The 18,666-nt window shown below is 43.9% G+C and overlaps 1 protein-coding gene across 1 annotated transcript in view; it reads left to right on the forward strand.

The window, feature by feature from the left end:
* LOC138448004 (probable cation-transporting ATPase 13A5) overlaps positions 1 to 18,666 on the forward strand; it is a 512,982-nt gene that overhangs the window by 95,800 nt on the left and 398,516 nt on the right. The window contains exon 6 of the mRNA XM_069604536.1: positions 11,473 to 11,542. Within this exon, the coding sequence (XP_069460637.1) occupies positions 11,473 to 11,542 (70 nt within the window). The remainder of the gene's footprint in view (positions 1 to 11,472; positions 11,543 to 18,666) is intronic.

Below are 18,666 nucleotides of genomic sequence, written 5' to 3' on the forward strand. Positions count from 1 at the left end.
CTATCCCAACATTTAGAAGAAAACACAGAGCCATCAGAAGAAGCACAAGTCAGCCAACTGATTCATCGTTAATTGTTCTTGATCAATATGAAGATTCTCATCCATCTGAAACTTCGCAGATGGAACTGTCTTGTCAAGAGATCTCGAGTTCAACATTAAAGTCACAGAATTTTGAGAATAATCTTAATGTATCCTATATCAGTAAATCCACCATGAGGACGAATTTAAGTGCCTCCACTCAGAGGAGTATTTCACGATTACCGAATTTCATCAACCCACGTACAATATCTCAACCAAAAACCTTTACCCTGCTGATCTGTCAGACAGAAAAGGCGAAAGATGATTTGATATTAAACAGGACAAATTTATTCCGATTTTTAGAAGCAATTCTGAACCTGGCAGTTATCCGATCAAAAGACATACAAACAGTTGAATTTATAGATGATTCAAGATTAGATAGAATTCAGATTAATGTTAAATTCATTGATACTCAACAGTTGACCCTTAACAGTATGAAAGACCTTCTCCACCAAGGCTTCACAGTACAGAAAGGCGAAACATACAAAGAGTTACAGGAAGATGTCAACAACTCCCAACTTTATGTCAACCAGAGTGGTGCCCAACCTAGGGAATTGAATAATTCCAAACCCCAACAAAGTGACTCTGCACAGATTTCAACTAAAGAACAGACGAACAAATCTCAGGACAAACAATACAGATATAGATCCAGAACAGAATACACAAAGCATTTATTTTGGAGAGACTTAGAGCAGTCACAAGACCACTAACCATTAATAGAAAATTCTAAACAAATGCTATCGCTATGCACATGGAACACCTGTGGAAATGGTCATTTATTCAGTTAACCAAATCAGGATCTAAATGACTTTCACATCATTTGTATTCAAGAATCATGGATCTACGAGCAGCCAATTTGCGATGGCTATATTACCATCATGAATCCAGCAAGGAGAAAATCGAGAGGACGTCTATCTGCAGGTCTTTTGACCTTATTTAAAACAGTGATACATTTAGAACTAATAGAATCACTGAACATTCAAGATGGAATACAAGTCTCTATCCTAAAACAAATAAGAGCTAACAAGTTGGTGGCATCATCTTATAAAGACTTGGTACCAAAGGAAGCCCTCGCATTAATAAACCTATATTGGAACCCCATTGCCATCGCCGATCAAAAATACATAGATCTGGATTGCTCAGCAATCGATAAAGTGCCATCATTGTACCCAGACATAAACTTTATCCTATGTGGTGATTTAAATATCCACTTATATGATAGAAAAGAACTGCTGCTGGACATGCGCATGTCATCACCAAGAGCCCGGCAATGGAGCAAAGAAATGGACCTGAGGGCCCTAAAGAGAGTTACTGTGATTGATAATGACACTAACCTCCCAAGTATTACATGGACTTGGAATAAATCAACAGCTACGATCGACTACATATACATGTCGGCCGAACTTCATACCAAAATATCTAAAACAAGAAATATCAAAACTTCTAAAAGCAACCACGAGATCCTGACAATTGAATGGACAATGGAGAACCGATCAAATGACCAAATATTACTTCCAGAATTAACGCTCAACAATGGGTTGAACAGATTGAGATGCCACGACCCACTCTAAAAAAACTCCCAGGACTTTTTGACTCTGAAGATCTCGATGACAAGGAAAAGCTGAATCACACCTGGCTCCTGCAACCATACAGAGCCATGACAATGACTTCCCAGCCTATTAGCACATCCCACCTACATGCTTATAACAAGGATATAAGGAAGAAAACATTGGAGCTGCAAAGAAATATTAAGCAGCTGAAAAAAGAATTTCCAAATGACCAAGTCATGGTAAAAAAACTCAAACAAAGCTATAGAAATTGGAGAAAAAAACAACAGAGCAGGTCATGCTCAAAATGACGCAGAGGTAATGCTACATGCCCTAAAAAACAGCAACACACGAAGCCTATGGAACTTGTTGAACCCGCCAAATTCGACAGCCCAGAAGATGGCAACTGATGTTCCGAAGACGCATGGACAAAGCACATTATTGATCTATATAAAAACAGCGAAAGTCAGAGCCAAGTAATGATGGGACCATCTACGGTAACCTGGAAGTTCGAATGGGAATCTGCGGATATTGATAATGCCATCACAAAGCTCAATCCATCACGGGCACCTGGCCCAGATGGTCTCTCCAACCAGGCAATTAAGAAAGACCCGGAGATCTGGAAAAAACCCTTTGAGAAACTGTTCAAACTAATCTCCAAAACTAATAAGATCCATCGTTCCTGGCAGTTAGCAGTTTTGATACCGATATTCAAACAGGGCGATGCAAAACATCCCTGCAACTACAGACTGATCGCCCTGTTAGATTTGCTAGGAAAGATATTTGCCACGATACTTTTGGAACAACTAAAATCATGGGCAAAAGAAGCAACCATCTGTGCGATGAGACAAACTTGCTTTGTAAAATACATCGGTACCAACATTAACCTCTTTCTGCTGAATCTGGTAAAGCAAGAAGCGATCAGAACCAAAACCGCTTTACTGGCTATATTTGTCGATTTACAACAGGCGTTTGATCTTGTAAATAGGAAATTACTCTGGGAAAAGCTATGGACTTGGGGCTGCCCTCCTAACATATTGGAACCTATTAAACAACTGTACTCTAACACATCAGTAAGAGTAAGGATGTCTAAATCTGGTATGATGACAGACTCAAAAATTACTTGGAATGGTCTAAAGCAGGGATGTCCCCTGGCAGCAACACTTTTTAACCTTTTTACATCTGATTTTGAAAAAAATACAAATACCAGGAACACATCCTCCGAAATTAAACGTGACACCGTTACACTGCATAACCTATGCAGATGACATTGTATTACTCTCGCAAAACCGGAGAGGACTACAAATGGAAGCATACATGGAATCGAATCAACTTAAAATCAATGTCCATAAAACAAAGGTAATGAATATGACGACTAAAATACCGAACATGGCAAACAACAAAGCCCTATTCCTGTATAAAGAAAAAATCATGCATGTTAAGACTGGCAAATATCTAGGAATCTGGGTGAATCAGTCTTCAACAGAAAATTAATGGATGCTGCACTTAAAAAACGAAGCCCTTTCTCTTGCAAGACAAGGGCGATTTCTCCACTGGAAATATGGGAAATTTTCAATGCAACCGATTATAACCTTTTACCGTAAAAAGGTAACAGCCATATTAACATATGGAGACGAGACAATGCTGAATCTAGATCCTGACATCTGTTACAAATTGGAAGGGATTTTTTGGAGGAATGTCTAATCCCTCCAACAGTCGCTACCCATAGCGAGAATAAGATTTGAGCTAGCCTTACAATCTCTGCAATCACTCATAACATGGAAGAAACTGGATCTATTTAGAAAAATAACCGCAGAGCAAAATATTCCAGCACTACAGATATTTAGCACAGAAGCTATTAGATCCCACACAATCTCATTCGAAACATGGAAAATGCACATTGAAGCATTACTAGTCGAAGCTGATATATATATTTATTTTAAAACAATTTTCATTGATTTTGAACGAACACAACAACCAAAACAAACCAAACAGTGCTTAATATATATTGCACCATGTTTAACCAATGTTATCCATCCCCTCTCCCCCCAGAGCTTACTCTTCATCAGCTACTGCGGTCGTCACCACTTGGGGCGTCCCCCTCCCCTCACCCTCCAGAGAATCTTCCTCATCAAGGGCAGTTAAGATAGAATCCGACAAGGTAGCTACCAAATGCCTCCAGGCTCCCAGTGTCTCTGCTTCTTCTTCCCCCCCATTGACCGCCTCACTCCATACCACTGTTTCGGTTTCCACCCATTTCTGAAGGACATGCCACCATACATTCACTCTCGGTCTATTAGTTGGTTTCCACCCCATGGCGATTCTGTGCTTGGCCAGTATATAGGCCAGGTCCTTGAGCTTGCTGACATGCCAGCTTACGTGGTCTAGGGAATACCCCCACCATGCATGCCCACATGGACTCCATATCTAGTTTAATCCCTTTCTCAGACAAGAGGTGGGCCGCTTCCCCCCAAAATGTCCTTATTTCAGGACACGCCCAGAACATGTGTATCATTCCCGCATTCACCTCCCCGCATTTGGGTTAAGTTTGTATTCCGGCGTTCTTGAACCTGGCATTCCTCTGGAGGGTCAAGTACGCCCTATGAGTGATATATAGGTGGATGTTGCAGCCGCGTGTTTCTAGATACCTTCTTGTGGTATCTCTGGACCCTCATCCACAACCCATCATTCATGATTTTCCCGGCTTCCTGTTCCCAATCCCTTCTCAGCTGGAGCACCTCCTTCCCGACCTTTGACATCATTAGTTCGTAGATTCAGGAAACCTCATGACCTCCATCTGATATATCGTAAAATGTTTCTAAGGACATATCGGGCAGATCCTCCAATACTATTTCTGACCATGTCTTGTTTACCTTCCGCACCAACATAGTATAGGCAATGTATTGTCCCTGATGTAGACCGGTGTCTGAATCAGACTCCACTGCCTTCTCCTCATGCCAAATGTCCCCTAACATTGCTATTCCGATCGGCTCCCACTGCTTGCGAACTACCATTCTCAATTACTCATCAACTCCTTCAGAGCCACTAGCGGCATCTGGGGGGAGCATGGGGTCGGGTTCCCCATAACTCGACATGCTCTTCGCCGATATCTTCCAACCCATGTGTCACAATCACACTAACTGGAAGGAAGAGAGATCGATACTCTCCCCCGAACCACGGAAGCCGAATGAACTCGACCCTCCCACCGTGGTTGGCACAGGCGCCTGAGTTAGTAAACAGGTCGCCACGTGGCAGCGAATGGGGGGAAGGGGGGTTAGGGAGAGGGTGTGGATAGGGAGGGGAAATTAGGGACACCGGAAAGAGGATAAGGAAACTCCTAAGGTGGATGGGACTGGGGAAACACAGGAAAAAACCCTACTCTTACTCACATAGAAAGAACAGAACAATCACCTGCACAATTAACAAATATCTGATTCCTGAATAGCACACCTTAATACGTGTACTGTATCCTACTCTGAAATATCATTCCCATACAACACATAAGCAAGCAATATGACCACACATAAGGGAAATCTTCCCAAAATGATTAGACAATACACATGGCCCTTCGGGCAGCGTTAGCAACATACAACATAAATGCATTTCCTTTAGTTCCTGGCACTAGTGAAATGTCGTTGTCCATATGCAGTACTTCCTGCATTAACCCATACGAGATTGGCAAAGTTCTTAAATTATACGATTAACAAACACACTTTCGTTTCTCATACGGATTGAATTCAAAGTGATTAGGGCGTTACTTATCTCAGTTCTGGGGAGCCCGTGGGACTTCCCAGACAAATAATGAAACAGCGGTAAATCATTCCAAGCAGTTCAGGAAATATATTGCCCTCACGAGTACTTATCTTGAGTCTGGGAGCCCCGTGGGACTTCCCAGACGAAGAACAGCAAGCGTTGTCTCTGCCGACTACTCAGCGTCCCTCCTGCTCCTACCGCACTGTGAACGCGTGCGATCAAGCGTTCCTCCTCTGCATCTCGTTTCGTTGCACGCGGACGCCTTCCTCCTGTTGCCGAACGCGGCAGCCTGACTCCTGCTCCCAATGAACAATAAGCCACACCTGCCCACCGCCGTTGCCTGCCTTTAAGCTGCCTTGATTCTTGATGCAGTACAGCTGGCAAGGTGCGCACGGGCCAAACTACAAAATAACACAAAGGATGCTGGGAACTGAAGTTTCCTTATCCTTCCAGCACATAATGTCTCAATAGGCATATTTTAGAACTCCACGCCTGTGCCAACCCTGATTCCTGACACCATGTCTAACAATCTCACCTTCCTGCCCTCCTGTGGCTCCGGTACCCATATCCACTCTTTCAAAAAGAACGGGCCATGCTAAGCCCGCAGCAGTCTGGACTCTAATGTGGAGTATTCCGATAACCATCTGACCATGTATTGTAACTGACTGGCAAGATAGTAAACTTCAAAGTTGGGCAATTTAATACCCCCTTGGTCATATGTGTTCTGAAGCTTCCACAGGGCTATCCTGTTTCTAGTGTTGTGCCATACAAACCCTTTGCACATGCCTTCAAGCTTGACAAAGAAGCGCCTCAGTATCATGTATGGTATGTTCCTGAAAAAACACAGCAATCTAGGCAACACTACCATCTTCAGTAGCGCCACTCTCCCCATCATGGCCAGGGGGAGGTTAGCCCAGAACTTCATGCTATTCTCTATGCTAGCCAGTGCCTTCTCGGTATTATGCTTATATTTGGATTTGACTGTATGATATACATCAATCCCCAGGTATCTGATGGTTCTGGTCTCCCATTGTATATGTAGTACCGGCAGCTTCTCTTGAGGTATCCCTCTATACCTGCCTAATGGAAATATACATGACTTTCTAGGGTTCACCGTTATGCCTGACAGCACTGTTATGCCTGACAGCACCGCATATCTCTCCATCACTTCCAATATGTATTGTAAGTTCTCCTCCGGGTATCTTAGGTATAGTAGGATATCATCAGCATACATCAGCATACAGTGATATGAAATGTTGCCTTCCCTTAGTATTGATCCCCACCTCGCCATATTGCTGTCTCAGGTATATTGCCAGGGGCTACAGAGCCAAATTAAACAGCATTGGGGACCACGCACATCCCCTTCCAAGCTGCCACCGCTCTGAAATGTTCACTCCCGTTTTAACCCGAGCCAGGGGTGCACTGTATAACAACTGTACCCATCTCAGGTACGTGGGCCCGGTCCCATACTCCTTCAAGGTGGCCAACAGCCAGGGCCACTTGACCAAGTCAAAGGTCTTCACAGCATCCAGCGAGACGATAGCAACCTCCTGTGTGTCTTCTGTGTCTGATCTATAACATGGTGTAGTCTCCTAAGATTATTCAATATACTCCTATGTGGTACATACCCGGTCTGATCTGAGTGAATGAGTTTACTGATGACGGGTCTCAATCTGTTCGCCAACACCTCTGTGAGTACCTTGCTATCTTGATTTAGCATGGATAGAGGTCGGTATGACCCACAGTCTGTGCAAGGTTTGTTGGGCTTGAGTAGTGGAACAATGATCGCCTCCCTCAGAGACTCCGGCAGTATCCCCTTATCTAGAGCTTTGTTAAGCATTGCCAACAAAGGGGGGATCTACCAAATGCCCTGTACGTTTTCTAGAACACGCTCGGGAGACCATCCGCACCTGGCACCTTGATAGTAGGCAGTAACTTAATCACTGCTTCTAGTTCCTCCTCTGTGATCGGAGTCTCCGGGACCTCCCTCTCAGCAGTTCGAGCTTGGGAAGGCCGATATCTGACAACGTTTTGGTCACATCCTCTCCTTCCTCCTGCCCAGCATCCTCATACATTTGCCAGTAGAACTCCAGAAAGCCCCTGTTAACCCCTTCTTGGGTATCTAGCATTTGTCCCTCCATTCCCCGTATTGCCCTGATTGTTTGTCTGGGTGCCTCACTCTTATACAGCCAGGCTAATAGCCTGCCAGGTGTGTTCCCTCCCGTGTGTTATCTCTCTATGTATTTTTTAAAACTCAATTTACATAATCTCACCCAATGTTCCCCGCACACCTGTTGCCACTGTCTTACCTTCCCAGCCTCCACAGGGGAGTGCTCGCCCTTCCGCATAACTGCCTCTATTTTTATCTCTGTGTCTTGCAGCTTCTGTACTATTCCTCCTAGCAAGCCTTTGGATTTAGATATTGCCACCCCCCTCATCACAACCTTAAATGCCTCCCATACTGTGCCAGCTGAGTCCACACTACCCATGTTATGTTCAAAATATTCCACTATTTCCTTCTGCATATCCTCCCTAAATATGACATCTTTCAGGGCATCGGCCCTAAGTTTCCACATGGGGATCCATGCCCTAGGTGGCATGTATTGCCATGTGACAATGAGAGGCGAGTGGTTGTAGAGGACTCTTGCTTTATATTCCGACCCTACCAGCTCCCCCATCAACTCTGGCGCAACAAATATATAATCCAGTCTTGTGTGTAAATCATATGGGGCTGAATAATGTGAGTACTGCCTGCCATGTGGGTGGTGCATCCTCCATACATAAACTAGGTTGAAGTCCTTCAGCAGGGACAGCAAGGTCCTGGCTGCCGGGGTGGGTTTGTTGATCTTTGTATCTGATCTGTCTACCTTGGGGTCAAGCGTACAATTAAAATCTCCTCCCCATATGACTGCTCCCCCCAGATATGGATCAATTTTGTTGTATAAGGTCCTGAAATAACCCATAGCATCTTGATTGGGGGTATACGTATTGACAATGCTTAGTTCTCTGTTTTCCACTAAGCCTCTAATCAGGTTCGTCCTCCCGACGCGTTTTATGCTGGTCTGTAACAGCTTAAAGGGGACATTCAGTGCCACCCACGTGATGACCCCTCTGGCGTGCGCTGAGTACGTTGACCCTAAAGTGATTTCCTTCCATTTCCTCTCCACCAACCCCTGTTTCTCTTTAGTTAGGTGAGTCTCTTGCAATAAGGCGATGTCAATCCTCTGTCTCTTCTAGTACATCATTATCTCATTTCTTTTTAAGTAGCTATTGAGCCCCCTAACATTCCATGTCACTATCTTGAGATCTCCCATCCTATCCATATCCTGTTCTGCCCCTCACCTCCTGCGCCATCCGCAATATGATATAGGTGTAAGCTCATCCTCCCCCATTTAACACACCTTCAAACCCCTCAAGTCCCGTCCCACACCCCCTCCCACCCTTCCCCAACAGTTGGACAGCTCCATCCCTGGATCTCAGACTCCACTGCATCTCACCCTATCTCCAACGTCGCATTAGGGTACAGCGGGTGGATACTGCACTACTGATATCCTTACTACTCTACCTACTGAGGGTCTCGACGTGTTCCACAATGCCGCTGTCACTTCAACAGCACCCGTTCCTCCTGCTATTCGTTGTCCCAATACTACAAAGCCTGTCAATGTTATTTGCATGCCTTAAGCTTAATGCCACATCGGGTTTACTTTACAATAGATTGTATCATAGTCTCATATGTGTAGTTGGATACTCTATGATCCGTTATAGTCTGTTTCTCAATGTACATAATCAAGAAAGCACTGGATCACTTAGCCTCTGTGTATCCTGCTTCCCCTGTGTCAGTTGGGCAGTTCACTGTGTCCATCCACCTTTACGCATCCTCTGGGGTCTCGAAAAAAAATCGCTCTTCCTTTATGCAGAACTTTCAACTTGGCCGGGTACAGCAGCATGTATTTCAGAACAGACTCTCTTAGTCTTCTTTTAATTGCCACGTAGGTCAGTCGCTGTTTCTGTACTTGGAAATTATAGTCCGGTATGCCATGATGGGTGAAAGCTGATATTTCAAAGGAAATGCTGCAGAGAAGACTGCAAAAAGCCAAAAGGAAAATGATCACCAACGACTGGATTGAAACAATGATACAAATGTCTAACTATAACGTAAATCTAAATAGTAACCTTGATAACAGACTGATCAATGCTCTACCGAAATATTTGCAAATGTTCCCAGATAGACACATAAGGGACACCTATTTAAGACTGTGCTTAAACATTCTTTCAACCAAAGAAGTTATGGCAAAGTCGAAATTAATACCCAGTGACTCGAATTTCTGCCGGTTCTGCAAAGATATAACTGTTGTGGAAACAGGTTTATAGTGATATTTTCGAATTACATAATGTCGAATGCAAAAATGTCGAAAAAAAAATAGACAAAAAAAAAGAATTCCAATGTCTTTTTCTTTTTATTTTCTGTTCGAAATGGGGGGGGGGGGGTCCCCCTAACACCCCTTTTAAAAAAAATGTTTTAACCCTTTTTTTTAACGCACAAAAGCAAAAAAAAACATGTAAATTAAAAAAATGACATATTCAGAAAAAAAATAATCGCCCAATTTTTTTCAACACTTTTGTCATTCGACATTATGGATTCGACATATTAACTGGACATCGTGGAAACACTAGAACATATCTTCATGCAATGTCCAGCTCTATCTGAAAATAGAGCCATCTTCAGAACTCTTTATATGAAATTGTCAATGCAACTATCGCCTGAGGACAAATGGGCAACATTTCTTTTGGGTGACAACAAAAAGGACATTTGTACACTTGTGAGATTCGGGGAAAATATCATTGATCTGGAATAAGGACATGAATCCAAGATAAGATGAAAGGTTTTGGAAACGAAACCAAATCATCTAAAAATATTTAAAAAATCATTCTAAGGGTAAGACCAGTACTCTTGTTAAAGTTCCCAGGTGTGTTTCAGCTGCGTCTTTAATTCCTCCCAGAAGTGAAATGAACCTTGGGTTTCTTTAGGTGCTAGGCTAGATGCTATAATGCTTCTCTGTCCCAGAGGCTTTATCACCCATGCCCATCTCATGTTACTCATCACCAAATCATGCCCACTTGCACCTGGGGACATGGTTCTACCTCTTTGCTGTATCTCGGCTAACCTCTGCGCTATGTAGCCACCCATTTGTTCTTCCGTCCACTCCCTTGAGACAACTTCTCTTCCCCTCTTCCCCTCTTGGATGTTGGATGTTGGATGTTCCCCTCCTTCACTCTTACTATTTCTCCCTCTTCATTGAGTGTCCTCAATCTCCCCTGCTGCAAATTCTCATAGCCCCAGCCTCCTTTGTCCTTCTCAGTTCTTACTATACCTCCATCCTCCTCTGGTCTCTCCACACATTCTCTTGCTCCTGCACCTTCTCTTCTCGCCTCTTCTTCTCCTCCTTTAAATTCAGTTCTATCTTCTCCTCCAGATTTATGCACCCCACCTCCTCCTCCTTCTACTCCTGTGCTTCCAGGACCTTCAAATCTCTCCACACCTCCTCCAGCACATTTATCTTTCTTGGAACCTCTTCCTCCGACACTTCTACTCTTTCTGCCTTGTCATTATGCCAGTTTGGACTCAAATTGGCCTTCACCCTGCCTGCACTAACAGAGGGCCCAAAATCCCTTGCCTGGGCAGAACCTGATGGGGACCAGTTGTGGGGCAGGAGCTGAGTTCGACTTCCTTAGTGGGCTGTGGCAACCAAAGTGACACAGTCCTTCGCTTCTATTTGAACAGCTTTCCTCTCTTCTGCCTGTTCCAGTGAGCCACACCAACACACTCACATATGTTAATGCCCCGACCCCTGTGTGCGTGTGCACGCACGCGCGCACGCGCACACACACACACACACACACACACGCACACAAACTCTTCTGTTTATATGTCTTCACTCTTCTCTCAATAGATATCTTTAAATTATATATTTAAGTGTGCAGAAATGTACTTTTCAATATTCAATCAAATGTATACATGCAAACAGTTATAATTAATGTGGTGCTGTATATGTCTTCCCATTTCTACTAGTAATTGATTAATTATGTTTTGCAGGAAACTGATATACGCCCCCAATGCTATCGAAATAGAGGTTGTTCCCATTTGGAAGCTGCTTTTCAAAGAGGTGAGGGGAGTTCTTTGAGTTTGGATTGTGTGCAAACCATAAACAGTAATAAACTAATTGGGCTTATACAGAAGTTAGTATATTTAATTTGTCAAAGTACGCATGTATATTATCATTCCTTACCTGTGTCCTGACAGCACCAACATTCCATCACCTGAACATTTGGACTCGAGTTGGGATGAAATGCTATTAGGGCAAAGGGTCTTCTCCATTCAACTTTCAATGAAGGGCAGGTGTAGGCCTAGCACAGATCGAATACCACCCATCATTTCCAAACTCTTCCCCTTGATTTCTGTGAGCATGGCATCAATGCCCAGTGCAACTGTATGGGAACATCTTTGTAAACCTTGTGACCTAACCACGTGGTACAATTCACCATATCTAACATGTCATTTCGTGACGAATGAGACACGTAACTAGGAGCTCAATTATAACATGGCATAATCAACCAAAAATAACATAACACACCAACGCATTAACAAGCATTGGAAAACACAAATGTTAGCACGAGGAAACATATATCCGGCACAAAAAAAAAACAATAAACAAGCCAACAAAATTCATCGCAGCAGCACATATGATACCATACGCAATTCAGCGTGAGAAATAGCACAACAACGCACATTGAGCTGCAACCTCAAACGGTCTGAGATGACGTAAAAATCATTCCATAATAGAGGGCATTACAATATAATAATACATATATAACATATTGTGCCCAGGAATAATATAACATAGGCGGCAGATCATAGCACAACAAAACAGAAACTCACATAACAAAAAATAACGCCACATAATTACACACATATTACCCCAACAAAGCACAACATAACACAGCACAGCCCAGCACAGCACTAATCAAACAACACAATATAACCACACTAACATGTACTCCAATGTCAAATCTTCAGGATTCCATGAAAAGGTGGTTGTAGTAAATCAAAACCCTTCATCTTCGTCCACCTCATACCACAGTGGCCATACAATCTCTACACCCTGCGTTCATCCCCTCTTTCCACACTCGGCCCCCACTCCATGCATGCATCCCTATATACCCACTCTCTGAGGGCATCCCTGCTGTCCCCAATCCAGCCGTGTGTCTTCCCAGTGCCTACCCCTGCAAGTATCCCCTCAGTCCCCACTCCCTGCTTGAACATCATCCGCCCCCACTCCTTGTGTGTGTGTGTGTCCCTTTGTCCACACTCCATACATGTATCCCCTCTATTTCCAATCTCTGGGTGTATTCCCGCTGTCCCCGGTCTATGCCTGTATCACCCTGTCTCCACTCTCTGCATGTATCCACTCTATCACCACTTCCTGTATGCATCCCATCTTTCCCTGTTCCCTTTGTTTATTTCTTCTATCCACACTCCCTGTGTGTATCCTCTCTGTCCTCGCTCCCTGTGTATGTCCCCATTCCCAGCATTTGTCCTCTCTCAACTCCCGATGTGAAACCCCTTTCTCCCCACCCCTGGCATGCATCCCCCCTGTCCCCACACCCAGTCTGTATTCTGTCTCTCCCTATCCAGCTTGTAATCCTCTGTCGCCGCCTCCACTCTGTACCTCCTCACCACACTTTGTATTCCCTCTGTACCAACTACCTTCATGTATCCCATCTGTCACCACCCGCAGCATGTATCACCACTGCCCCCAACCCCTGTGTAGCCCCTCTGTCCACACACCTTCCCTGTATCCGGTATGACTGACTCCTCTGTGCCCACTTCCTGTGTGTGTCCCATTTGTGTTCGCTCCCTGAGTGTGTCTCCTCTAGCCCCACTCCCTATATGCATCTCTGGTGACCCCGCACCTTGCATTATCCATCCTGACATCATTCTATTTATTAATCTCCTCTGTATAAACGCTATTACCTTAACTATAAGAATGATGCAAACCCCAAGTCCAGCCTTAGTTTTGGGAATAACAACAAAGGCAATCAGAAACTGGTCAAAATTCCAAGGGTTGCACTCAAATTGTATCACCCAAATGAATGGTCTTCACAAATGCTACTTAATTTCAAAAATACCTTAAACAATTCACCAAAATGGTAGCGATTCATATATTTTATTTATTTTAGCATTTGATAAGCGCACTAAGCCAAGAGGCATTAAGGCGCTGGTTCATAATAGTATCACAAGAGAATAGTCAGAATACAGATACGGTAGTTAGTTAGACAAGGAACTTATCCGCAAACAGTAGAGTCTTTAGATGTTTCTGGAAAGCCAAGTATGATTGTTCAGATTTGAGAGAGTGGTAAATCATTCCAGTTTTTTGCAGCTGTAACTGGGAAGCTGCCCCCTGCCCCCCGATCTTGTTCTCCTGAAGAGAACTGTGGAGAGTTAGTGAGTGTAGTGGTGCGGGTAGGTCTTGATGATTGAGCTTTGGAGAATTATTGGGACAGGTATTTCGGGGCGGTGTCTGAGAGACATTTCTGAGTGTTTTAAAGATGAAGCGCTTTCGGAGCTGTAGCCAATGTACTCTTTTTCTTGCTGCTGAAATATGTTCATGCTTTGGGATGTTAAGGGCCGCCCTGAGAGCATTGCTGCAATTTGTTAAGGTTACGAGTCGGGGTACCTGCAAATAGGGTGTTGCAATAGTCCAGTCACGAGCCAATGAGCACCGTGGTGATTGTGATGCAGCTCTTAGTGTTAATCAACTTGGATGTGTGAGATGCAGAGGAGGCAATCGCATTGACCTGTCATGTAAGAGTCAGGGTGAAGTCGGAATACGCCCAAGGATTTGATGTTGTTGGAGACTTGGATGGTGTTCTATGTTAAAGGATTTGTAGGATAAATCCAACTTGTTGGGAATGGATTGAGAGCCAACCAAAGGTATCTCTGCCTTGTTGTCATTAAGGCAGTGGAGGTTGGATGCCATCCAGGTCTGGATGGTATGGTTGACTGAATGTAGGTTGTTGGTATCAATTTCATAGTTTCCTGTAAGGTGTAAGTGAATCTGCATGTCGTCCCCATAGCTGGTGCAGGATATTCCTTTGGAAACGAGCAGATTGAAGAGGAGTTTTGTGAATATGTTATATGAGGTAGGGGAAACACATGAGGCAGAAGGGGCTGCAGTGATTGATGAGAACTTTGGTTCTCTCCAGGACAAAGGAATTAATCCAGGCGATGGCTTCTGGAGAGAATGTACTATAGACGCAAGGTGACAGCATAGGATTTGGTGTTCAACCAAGTCGAAGGATGCCGATAGCTCCAGTAAGAAGAGGAGGGCTCTGTTGTCAGAGTCTTTGATTTTATCCAATTGGTTCTTAAGATCTGGCAAGGCAGACTCAGTGCTATGGCCTTGGTCGGAAGCCAGATCGCCGTAGACCAAGGTTGTTGGCTTCCAAGTAAAATTTGATCTGCAAGTATGCCACACTGTCCAGGATTTTAAGTAAAAAGGGGACAATGGTGATGGTAGTTTGTAGGGATGGCTGGGTCGAAAGTAGATTTTTCTAGTAACAGGAGGACCCCAGGCATCCTTGAGGTGGGTGGGTACGATGCAAGTGGAGAAGGAGGCATTCATGAGGGAGGTAATGAAAGGTGCCAGAGGAGTGGCACAGTCCTTAATGACTGATGCAGGGCAGATATCTCCCTGACAGCAAGAGGGTTTCAGGCCCTTGATGATTTGAAGGACATCATTTTCAGAAACTGGTTTAAATTTGAAAGGAGGTGGATTATGTAGGTTAGTTTGGAGCTCAGGTGAGGGGGTAGTGGCAGCAATACTTAAGGAGTCTTTTTTGTTGATATTTTTCTGGAGTATTTCAGTTTTGTGTAGCACAGCATTTTGGATGTTGGTACACCAAGAGAGGTCCTGAGTTCAGTTTGTGGAGCAGAGTGGGTGGGCAGGAGACACAATCTCACGCAATATAGAAAGGGGCTCCCTGGCACTCGAGTAAGCATTCTTTATTCTTGAGTAGTAGATAGAGCTCTTTTCCTGGTAGGATGGCCTTTTTGTATTTAGTTGATGCCAGGGTGATGCTGGCTTTTTTTGGAGCAGTCGGGTTGTTGTTCTACTTAGTTGCTGCTTCACGTTTAAGAAGTCAAAACGGTATGAGATCAGGAGTGAATCATGCCTTGCAGTGTGCAGCTGCTTTGGGTTTCCGTAGTTTAAGGGGAGCTACAGTATTTATGGCCTGAGTCAGCACATGGTTGTACCGGTCCACCAGGGAGACAAGGTCATTGGGCAAAGACTGGAGGCCAACTAGTTCTTCCAGTAGTGGTAGAATACTGGAGATGTTACTGGAACTCCTAGTGGCAATAGTGGGAGGGGTGGGCAAGGGAGAGTGGTGGGTTGTGTGCGAAAACAGATGTCCCACCCACTAGTCCCCAGGGATCTGTCATCCAGGTGGCAATGACACAGCCCTCACTTTTGGATCCAGTTCCTGGGGGTGGACCAGTGCGGAAGGATCACCTGGGCGAGGGGTATTCGGAATTTGGAGTGAGAAGCTGGATGGTGAGGCACGGTATCCCCTTCCCTGTAACACCTTTAACCCCATCGTACCTGGTAGCATATTTAGTAACTCTATCCCTACCCCTTTTACAACACAAACACTTCCTCACTGACAGCCTGCTCTAAGGGAAAACAGACTAATACCTGAGTCGTGTACCTGACATGTCCCAATAGTATGGTCAGGCGAGGTCAGGCAATTATCAATAATCACTTACACCTGACTTCCATTACACTTCCCCACACGCATAAAAGGCGGAGCACGAGAGCACACTCTGAGCAAGGCAAAGCACACGAGGAAACAGCAGTTTTGAGACGGCAGCTGAGCAAGAGGGAAAAGACGGCAAAACCAAAGGGGTTCGCAAGGAGGGAAATTCCCTTGACCTTATCGACAAGGAACCATTATTTTCCAGAGACCTCAAGAATAGAAAGTGTAAGACCAGGAAGCCAGGTTGAAGAATCCTGCATTGAGTGTTGGAGATACCCGTGTCAGTAATCAATGCGGGGAGAATCACCAGCCGCTGAGGTACCGTCCTTAGCTCCAAGAACAAAGCAGCATCAGTGAATTCAACACAGCCGGTGAGTTGGTGAGACTGATACAAGAGGTTGGTGGTCTGTGTTGAAGCCAGGGTTGAAAGCAGCAACATTGTATGGCGATTGCTGGAACGAACATTGTTAAAACCTGTGTGATAAGAGACGCAAGGGAAGTTTAACTGCTGATGCGTGATTGAACTTTAAAGCAAGCTACAATACCTTTGATGGAGTGGTCCAGCACTTTTTGGGTGCTCAATCGAAGGTCTCTGTAAGGTATTCATCTGAGAAGTAATAACAGGAGATAAATTTGGTCCGAGCCCGGCAAAGGGAGACCAACTGAAAGAGAACAAATAAATGTGAATCGAAGTGGTGCTGCAACGGGTCAAGCAAAATCCTGCGCACAGCCGAAAGCCTTCGATATCGATGAAATAGAGAAAGTTTGGAAAAGTATGTGAATTCGGTCTGAGCCTGGCAGAGGGGAACCCATGGTGAACAGTAAATCACCCGAGAAGTTGCATAAGTGAAAATCCTTGAAGAAAGGAACTTTACTGTTTTGTCGTGTTGCATCAGGCCCCATGAAATAAGAGACTTTGGCACAGAAGGTTACCTCACATTCCTCTCTCACAAATCTAAAAGAGTGTGAGACCAGTTATGTAACCATGCGCCATACGGCTTGATTTATTTGAAAAGTATATAGCTATGTTTCCTTCACATATCTTGCAAAAGAACCAATTATTATTACGTGTTCTCTTCAAAACACATTGAGAAAATTGTAACATCAAAGTGTAACTTGGTTACAATTAGAATTGTGTATTGCCAAAAAAGGGTTAGTAAACTCAGTGGATATAAACTCCAATTGTTTATGGAACTCCAAATCACACTCTGATAAACAGTTTGATGATCAATAAGTTGGCTGAAAACCCATCCTAATGCCTAATGGCAAGAAAGAGTGATAATGGCGTATGAACTCGTTTTGAATAATTCTTCACACGCCATTATCACTCTTTCTTGCCATTAGGCAGGTATTTTTGAGACTATTGATTGAGTCAGCTTTTGGATTACAAGTGAGGCATTTCAACCCCATGCAATATATTTTCGGTTTCGCAGAATTTCAATGCAGTGCAAACAGTACACATTTTACGCCCTGATGACGACCCTAAAGGGTTGAAATACATGTTGGCGGATCTTTGCCATTTTGTGTATTTGGAGCATGACAATTTTTGTAATAAGCATTGGGTTTTCAGCCAAGTTATTGATCATCAAACTGTTGTATCGGGTATATAGTCTTAATAATGAAAAATAAATAACGACAAACGTTTTCAGTGACACCTGAATAATGACAAAAATGTCGATTTAATTTGTATATATGGGGGTGGGGAAAGGGATTTAAAGTGGTGGGGTGGTTTGTGGGTAATAAAGTCGTTATTTGGGTGTCACTGAAAAAGTTGTTATTTTTGTTGTCGTTATAAACACATGGAAAGCTTGTATCGGTGAATGACCTCTGGTTGATCATATTTTTACAATGGCGTTAAGCCTAATGGGAAACAAATGGATCCGCTTCACTCTCTCAGCTGTGGTGCTAGACGAACTGCACTGCCCACGTGCAAGGTTTTGGCAGAGCTTAGCTCTTTGAAAAACATGAGGACGTGTTAATGCTTATCCATGCTTCTACAGCATCGTGCGTACGTACACCGTTGGTTGTGAAGTTGTAGCGACACTCCTCCAAATAAGGAGCAGCCGGGTTCAAATCTTACTTCTGTTAACTCCTTTCTAAGTGTTTTTTAGTAAACATGTTGAGGCTTATGTTGGTTTTGTTCTTACACCTGCACTTAGAGATAGGCAATATGTGATGTAAGCTTATCTGCGACTAATGCATGAATTAACCTTGTAGCTTGGTTGGCCCAGGTATTCTGTCCACTCACTTGGGGGTTAGAGGTAGTCTGTCAGTCTCTCAATTTGCTCAAGATGGGTTTGGATAATCCATGCATGATTCAAATAAGATTCAGAACTTCTTGAAATCCAAAGTCCTTTTATTTACAAATAATAATAGTAATAATGAGCTGATTTGAAACCGAGGGCCTGGGCCAATCCCTCTCCACAAACAGTTGGTCTCTCTTTTTCATTTCTTTTCTTTGAATTTTGGGTTG

The sequence above is a fragment of the Ambystoma mexicanum genome, chromosome 3q (genome assembly GCF_040938575.1).
Source record: "Ambystoma mexicanum isolate Mex_15411 chromosome 3q, UKY_AmexF1_1, whole genome shotgun sequence".
Classification (NCBI taxonomy): Eukaryota; Metazoa; Chordata; class Amphibia; order Caudata; family Ambystomatidae; genus Ambystoma; species Ambystoma mexicanum.